Source organism: Anneissia japonica, unplaced genomic scaffold (genome assembly GCF_011630105.1).
Source record: "Anneissia japonica isolate Jap-2015-1 unplaced genomic scaffold, ASM1163010v1 scaffold987_len1640505_cov201, whole genome shotgun sequence".
Classification (NCBI taxonomy): domain Eukaryota; kingdom Metazoa; phylum Echinodermata; class Crinoidea; order Comatulida; family Comatulidae; genus Anneissia; species Anneissia japonica.
This window is the reverse complement of record NW_022714175.1, coordinates 949,602-958,678: the sequence shown is the minus strand read 5'-3', so window position 1 is coordinate 958,678 and position 9,077 is coordinate 949,602. Positions and strand designations below refer to the sequence as shown.

The 9,077-nt window shown below is 31.7% G+C and overlaps 1 protein-coding gene across 1 annotated transcript in view; it reads left to right on the top strand.

The window, feature by feature from the left end:
* The first annotated feature begins 983 nt into the window (after positions 1 to 983).
* Positions 984 to 9,077, top strand: part of LOC117108920 (double-stranded RNA-specific adenosine deaminase-like) — a 45,789-nt gene continuing 37,695 nt past the window's right edge. The window contains exon 1 of the mRNA XM_033251103.1: positions 984 to 1,364. Within this exon, the coding sequence (XP_033106994.1) occupies positions 1,323 to 1,364 (42 nt within the window). The 5' untranslated portion in view covers positions 984 to 1,322. The remainder of the gene's footprint in view (positions 1,365 to 9,077) is intronic.

Below are 9,077 nucleotides of genomic sequence, written 5' to 3'. Positions count from 1 at the left end.
TGGTTGAAAATCCATTCTAGATTTGGATGCGCAAACTCTAAATCAGCTTAGACAGATCTGGTGTAGTATTGTCTTTGTGTTCGTGCACTAAATTCTCTCAATTCACTGTAAATAATAATTTGTGCCATATTCTTTTTACATATTTAATGGAAGGTAAAATTGATATTAAGTGTATTTTGTTATGTGCAATCTGTTTTATGTATCAACAGTAGGCATATTATAATGTAATTATTATATCTATTATGTTTATTATTATGCTGGATAAAAAACAAAGTGTATATTGTCGGTATAGGCATAAAATGAATAAATATTGCATAAATTATTAATTATATGTAGATTTTTGCTTAAATTCTAAAATTATTAGGCGCCGAGTCAACAATAGTCAAGACTAAGTAACTTTTGTATCTGTATATTTGCAGAATAAATATCATTATTGGTATAAATTTAACAAATTGAAATTGAAATGTAATAATTATATTATGTGCAATACATAGCACAGAATGCATGAATTTCAGTAACCACATTAGAATACACACGTTACACAGGCAGGACAAGCCCCCACCGCCAGAGCTTGTCAGGCAGTCGGACCAAAAAAAAAAAAGGCCTAATGAAATGAAGTGCGTGTTTATTGAGTTGAGTATAGTAACTATTGTATTTTATCAACTTCAAAACCCTCCCCCGGCTCAGTCGGAAGGCCCTTGCATAGTGATGTGTGCCAAAGTTATCTTTTGTCTCCCCCACTGTCGGACAGNNCCCCCCCCCCCCCAGAAAATATATCCTACAGCCACCATTCTACACAGGGGACACAGGATCATAGATGCTTTGTACTCTTGTGAAAAAGATAAAAAATAAATAGGCTTTCAGCAACAGCATGTTTCTACTGCTTGACATAGTTTTTTGTTTTAACTCAACATCCATGCCTTCTCTGTTGGCAATTCACAATTGAATAACTGTAGACCTATAAGTAACAGATTGTTGACTTTTAGTTCTTTCTAGGGCAGGTTTAATGCCTGAGCATAGAATTATATTTCATATCTTTAGCTTATGAAGCATCCTATCACCCCGGATTTACGCTCACAACTTACAAGTGAGCTGATAGCTAAGTGCTTACAGCCTCCCTGGGGCAGTACACACAAAAAGGATTGACCCCCTTTTCTCAAAATTCATTTTTACACTCACAACTCTAAAGTGGGATAAACTCAGCACTGGGTTTTTCCCAGAACAAGTCACATGACTGAGATTGAACTAGTAGTACTGTACATACAGGAAATGTTGTACTCTGTTGTATTTTGCTTGCATGGAGGTTTGGTATAGTACAATTCATGATGCCTAAGGCAAGCAAAAAGAAGTTTTCACAGCAGGCGGTAAGTCCAAGGTGTTAATTCTTGCAAAAAGAAGCAGTAACTATATAGTACTTTAAACTACTGTCAGTAGATATTTGTGGTGTGCTTGTGGTATCTACAAAATTCTGTCATGGGGATGCACATACTAATTAATTGAATTAATTCCAAGGAGGAAATAAGGAGAAAAAGAGGTTACCCATGATGCTACAGCATGTATATCTGCTGATCGATAACGATTTAATATCAAGGTGTACATAACTAGGGCAAGAATTAGAAGTGAACGGAAATAGTACAACATTTGTTTTTGTAAATTCAAAGAACAAATTTGACTGGCAAATGGTGACGTATTAGTTACATAGTTAGATTTGAAAAGCTCTCAAAGGACAGATTTCCAAACCTGCAAGGTATAGGTCGACAGTGTTGTTTTTAATTGTATTGCAATGCACCTTGTCACCTTTATAGTGATTTACTATCAGTAATTTCTGTTTGCGTTGTCTATTGTAATATTTCTGTAAAGCCTAATAATGAAAATGAATGAATGAATAACTGTAATGAAACAAAAAAAAACAACCAATATAGTTTCTGCCTGAGTAATTGATTGATATGGTTAAAAATAAACTGTATATTTTGCTGGCTATAATTCACATTTACCTATTCCTAAGGTTAGGGTTATAGTGCGCCCTCACTAATCAGCATGGAGGTGCTGTGTAAATGAATTGGTCTACTAGGCAGGGGTTCCCAGTTTCCCGCAAGTCTTGGAGTCCCCTGGAAAACGGGATGCCTCCTGCACTTCAGCATCAGGACAAGAATCTCCATGAAAATAACCCATCTCCTGTAAATTACTTAAATCTGCAGGTTTTTGTATTGTATTACATCAATCATCAGCAAGAAAAAGGAAAGTGGTAACATAAGATAGATAAGGAACTTTAGGAGGAAAGAAAGTAAACAAAACGAAATGTAAAAAAAAAACAAAAAAAACAAAAAAAAAAACCGACAAGGTAATATCTGATAAAAAAAAGAAATGATGGTTTGTATAACTAAAGTTGAGAAGGTAAGGTGATAGAAAGAAACGATGGTATTACTTTGATAAAGTGAAAAGGTAGGTCAAAATTTTGATTTCTTGTGTTGCCGAATTTACCATAATAAATTTTCAGTTATAAAATTTACAAACTTAACTGAGCATACAGTAACTTACATTTAACTTACATTTAACATTTAACTTTTTTTACATTTTACATTTAAGTTACTCATTGATTCTTTTTTCTTGATGTTCGTGATTCCTGTTTGTTCTCTGCTGTTGTTTGACACTGGTGGGGATGTTTGTGCTTTAAAAATTTTATTATTATTACCCCTTTATTATTGTTTGTCTCATGGAATCACCATAAAATATAGCAAAACAAAATCAATTGTTGTAAGAAAGTTTGATTAAACAGGTCTGCTGGAAATGACTCCTTCCAATTTGGGACCCCTGACTAAGGGCCTGTTCGAGCGAAAAACGCAAACCGTATTCTGGTGAATTCACCGGTTAATCACGCCGAGCACACAGCGGGTGGTCCACCGTTCGAGCAAATTTCAGCTCATGTCGAATCCGTGTAACGAAACTATTCCGGAAGTAATTTTGTAAGGTCTTTCAGAAACACCAATCCCATCAACCCATTCTTTGTTTACTTCTGCTTGCTTAAACCAGGGAGATGTTATAGTGTCACTGCTTAAACGATACGCGGGAACGATTTGTTTTGAAGTTTGATTCTCTGAATACTGTACTGTAATGGTAATTTTACAAATTGAACATGTAGCTATGCTACTAGCCACCATTATGTCTACAATGATGCGATGTTATGTGGATGGATTTACTGTCCAATCCAACTTTGATATTGCCGTGAACATGAGGAGGCGAAGAAGAGTGCGACGACAGCGGGACTTGCTGTGGACGAACCATTTGGCAAAGCAATTAAGGTTGATTTATCATCGTCTCCGGCTCCAAGGCCATCTCATACACGGAATTCTACCCAGCAATTTGGTGATCTAAATTGTCGCGGATAATCCAGATGGTAAGGTAATTAGGCGCATGTCCGAGCAGTTTTAGAATGTGTGTACCGGTGAATTAACTGGAAAATCGCACGGATATTTTTTCGCTCGAACGGGCCTTAAGCGGCCGTTCCAAGGTAAAATATCATAATCGCACAATACAATAGCAGTTACGTTGTTTTGCCATTGGATGGCTGTAGGTACTTGCCAAATTTACACTTCCTTAAAATAAAATTATGGAACATAGCTCTGTTGTAAGCTTGACTTCTACAAGGTCCACGCCAAGGAATAATCTGTTCCTGATGTCATTTTTCACAGGTCTAGCTTATATAAAATGATGCAAACATTTTGTTTTGCTGTATTATGTATATCAAATAAAGTACGGATGAAGATATCTGTTAAGTTGGTACTTTATGTGGATCGACAGGCTTAGACCATCTGTTATATTTATTAACGATACCAATGATGAAAGATGTCAATCGCCAATGAGATGATAAATAAGATGTGATTGATGATAAAGTTTGCGTGATGATAGCTTCCAAGATTAAAATGCAATCTTTGACATATTTCAGAGAATTTTGATGGGAATATGATGCAAAATATAGATTGTACTATTAGTATTAAAAAAATGTTACAGAAATTTTCAAAATACAAGTACTTAAAAATAATTGCATGTTTTGAAATACCTTGGGGAAACAGGTCCCTAAGATAAATTCTAGTGGCAACATACTAAATTGGCCTCATAGCTGAATATGCCTCGCAATTGAATGGCGATCTATAGATCTTGGGCTCTAATCCTAGTAGGAACAAGATGTTGTAAAAATTTATTTACTCTGTATCATCTAAAATATTATAAGAGTATTGTAAACAGGAATTTATAACAAAAAGAAGTTTAAAAAAATATTTAAAAATTTGTGAAAGAGGCTGTGAATATTACTTCTGTCAATCTTAAGTTAAAAAAAAATAAAAATCAATCATTTTTGCTAATGAAAAAAAGAAAAATTGCAGTTTGTGCTTTCTTAGGATGATTAGTTTGATGTTGTGGACAGTTTGATGATGGTAATTGCTGAATGTGGATAGAATGTTTTTGATATTGATGATAATGTCTTTTGATGATTCTTTTGTATTTTACCGCTCATATAAATACCAAAGCTATAAGTCGTCACTGTGCTTATTAAAAACTTGTATTTGGAATCAGGCAAGCCTGAAGCCAGGGGTTTCTTCGAACCAAAATGCCCTTTAAAATGAGTTCAAAGTACAATTTGCTTGAAGTTGAAATTAACTCCATACAACCTACAGCCATAATATCGGCGCTGGTTAGAACGACACGCTCGCCTATGGTTCTGGTGGTAGAACAAGTCTTCTCGGATAAGGACTATAAACCATAGGCCCAGTGTACACAATGGCTTGTGTGCACTATAAAGAACCCAGTACATCATTCAAGAGTTGGTGATACCCCAGTGTAATGGTACAGAAAGCCCTTGTGGCGGACAATGAGCGTTGCTGGTACCGGGTTACCGTGTAGCACAGACATGAAGGGACCCTTAGGGGCGAACAAAGTCATTGATTGAGCTTTGTCCACATATCAAGTGCCATGAGCATCTTGTTTGATTGATACCGGCGCTATACAAATCTACACTATTATTATTATTATTATTTGAAATTTGGCATTTGTAATAATTAGAGTGCCATTTTCAGACATCTCGGGTACCATATCATTAAACTCTCCTCTATTTAAAGTAGGTGTCTACATGCTTGTCTCCTGTGAAGCTAATTAGAGTGTAGGTGCTTACTGATTACCGTAATCGCACGAATAAGCACCCTGTTTAAATAGGCGCCCCTGAATACATGAAAATTTTCTTATGCACTCCGTTTGAATAAGTGTCCCCCTCCCCCTAATTTAAATAAGCGCCTTCAATTTTGATGCATCAGTAGAATCCTGTTCTTGTTTGAATGCTAGTCTACATCATCTTAGATTTAGAACTACAGTATTTAATATCTAAAATTGTAGTACTTGGCCATATACAGTTGTTTCTTTTTTTCAGTCAACAAAAAAATACTGACCTCAATACTTCCGCATGTAAACATCTTGAATATTTTTATTCATTTAAAAAATAAAAATCATTTGAGTACAGTAAGTGCAACATTTAAGTGCGAATTTCTTTTATAGAAAACTAATTTGTATACATTAAAAAGGCAACTCAGGACAATCTATAGAACAACTGTAACCAATTAGATTTGTAAATTAGTTGAAAAATATTATGTATGATGTAATATATTAAATGCTGTATAAACTACAGGTTTCAGTTTGTCAGTAAGAAATTGAGTTGTTTTTTAGCCGCAAGAAAATAATTCTTGTTTCTGTAGGATTTGAACCAAGAACCCTGTAGGTACAGTATAAGGTCAAGCTACAGTTCTACTATAGCCATACAATAAATTCCATCTGCTACCTGTCATTATATAATATTGCAATCAATATTTTTCCTTAAATGCCATGAATATTAATGTTCAAAAATTATTGTAAATCCTGAGATGTTGCTAAACGTGTTTATAATTTATCAATGTGAGTTTCATTTTGTAACAAATTTGAATTGTCTTTGTAGATGATGGTTAGTCAATAATGACAGAAATCAATATGTAATGATGAAATGAATGCAAGTTGTTTGATTAAAATACAAGTTTATTTGAATGACAACTAATTTTATATAATTATTTATAAAAACAAATTTTTACAAAATATATTTATTTATTTCTTTTATTGCATCCAACAGTGTAAAACACCATTAACAGGCGGGGAATAAAATATACAAGATACAATATATTATAATTTGGAATATAAAATGATCATATAAAAACAATATTGAGAAAAAAATAACAAAAAATATCAATAAAAACAATACAAGTCATATAAAGGCAAAAAACTGAAGTGTAATAATGAATATATAAAATAAAATTTTTATAGTCATGATGAAAAATAGTAATATTAATGATAATATTAATGTTATTGTAGTCTTAATAATCTCAGTAATTATTATAATGGCCATAATAAAATCAATCTATTAGTAATAATTAAACAAATTCTTATAGATCTAGTATCAAATATTTCAACCAAAGCAATAATAAATATAAAAATAATGATAATATTAATTAATTAAAAATAGATTTATAAGTGGAATTATAGTTTAACATGGAGGTTAACTTTTAAATCCTTTATAGAAATATTTAGACAGATTTATAGTTAAACAGAGGAAAAACCACAACGTACATTCAACATACCCAACATGCCGGTATTGTAAGTTATTTTACAGACAGTAGTCTGTTGATTTCCTTAATGTTGAAATATTTTTGTTCATATAGAATTTATTCTATTACAGAAAGATTATTTTTTAAAGAATAATTGTAAATAGGTGAAAACTAATTTGCATATAGTATGTGAAGTGCCTTGTTTATGACAAATATGTTCATTGTTTAGATTAATGAAATAATTATTCTAGACAAACTGGTATGTACTGTAAATATCTCTACTATATGAAACTGTCATTATGCATCTGATAAAGTATTTTAATGTATGATTAAATTGTGAATTTGAATTAATGAATTAAATTTATATTAAAACTGATGTGCAATGAATATAAACACCTGGTGAAAATGCTGAGTGACAGCTTTACCTGGCTCATGAATGATTGTAAAAAAAGTTTATTGGTTGATAAAGAACAGTAAAGTTAAATTAGTAATCATGTCATGGATTTGTACTTGATTCTCCAAGCCATAATTTATAATTGTCATGTGATGCACAATAGGTATGAAGCTAGTTCTTTATACAGTAATAAGCAAGCATCACTTTACTCTAAAGATACTCGCTGTGGTAAAATCAGTAATGCTACAGTAATAAAAATTGAATAGTAATCAAAATTGAATAGTCATAGAAATAAAATCAGGTAAGTTATTTACTCCAAAGAGAAATATAGTAGATTTAAAATCAAATACGTTTTTGTTTGCTGATAATTTTAACAGATCATTCTTTAATTAATAATAATAATAATAATAATAATAATAATAATAATAATAGATTAGTTTTATATAGCACCAAATCCATCTAACATAAGATGCTCAGGACGCTTGATATGTGTATCAACCAATTTATGAGTTATATATTTTAAAATTATTTTTAAGAGATAACAATAAACTATTTTTGCGACCTCATTCTCGTCTCCAGTAGAGTACGGTATGTAATAAAATAATAATCATTTTCGATCTTAATAGATGATCATATTCTTATTTTATAAATTAGTATAAACTGTTTATGCCTGTAGCGTGTCTTGCGTTCTTGTGAAAAAGGTGGAAGAATTTTTGCAAAAAATAATATACAGTATTTTGTATCTGTTATAGTTGTTTTTTCTTTTATATTTTTAGATTAAAAATTAGATTAAGAAACTTTTATGTCACATTCTATTATGGGCGATCTTTGTTGCTGTTGGATATTGGTGAAGTAAAATAAAAACTATATGGTAATAAAAAAAATAATAAAAGAAATAATTTTAAAATAAACATAATAATTAAAAATAATAATTGTTTAATTGTGCACACTTATTATCTCAACACAGGCCAGTGTGTAACTTAGCTATAGCACAACTTGTTTTATCTTTTGATTGAGCATCACTAAAGTTTATTATTTAGGGGTAGGGAAAATGTCAGTCATTAATTCACTACTGTAGCTACGCCAAGTTTATTGTAATCATAAGTCAATCCTCCTAAACTCAGTGCAAACATTGGCAGGTTAAAAAATAGTCAGTTTCTCTAAGCCCCGTAAACCAACTTGGTTTATAGTTGAACATCATATGTGTAGTTGTTTGTCTTGTAAAACAGATTGCTACTTAGACAGTGATTAAGTTCGCTATTTGTCAATTCATTACCAATGTGTCTAAATCTTGAATAAAGAGTAAAGAAGTTCTTTTTTTCATTCCTGTTTTATAAATTTGTCCCCATCACGATTTAAACCAAAGAGCTTGTAAGTATGATTATCTATCATGAAAAGTATCTGAAGTTTTCTTCAAGATGCCCTCATTACAACATGTTCACTGAACACTCTATGACATTCCAAATAGAAATTTCTGACCATACTATCAAAGTGGCAAATAAAGGTGATACGCCCATATTTGGGTGTAATATGTATGTCTAAGCATCATGCACATATATGGGCATTCACACACAAAATTTGATAATGTGGACAGAACTCCGGAGGAAATTTTTTTTTTGTGGATATGTTGTACAACTGATTTTTCTATAAAAAAAAAGAAGCATATTTGACGAAAACCTTGGAAACAGTTAATGAGATACATTATTTCCACCTTTTCCATTAAAAAATATGCTTTTTTTGTGTCTTTGTGTTTTTGTGGTTTTATTTTTAGTTTGTCCAGCATTTCAATTTTTTCCCCACATTGTGTTTTATTGGCTTTGTAATTGTAAATGTTGGTCGAATAAATAATTAATAAATAAATATTTGTGCCGTCCTAAATCTGCTATTTATATTCAGATGTTCAGTGACAAATACTATACCATTTGAAACTTAAGAAATCATATGCAATCAAAATGTATTTATTTTTATTTTATTTATTCTTTCTTTATACTGAATATACACTTTCAATACATACTACTGATTTCCAAAGTGGTTCAGTTCTTATCTACAAAAACATTTTAAAAGCAGAA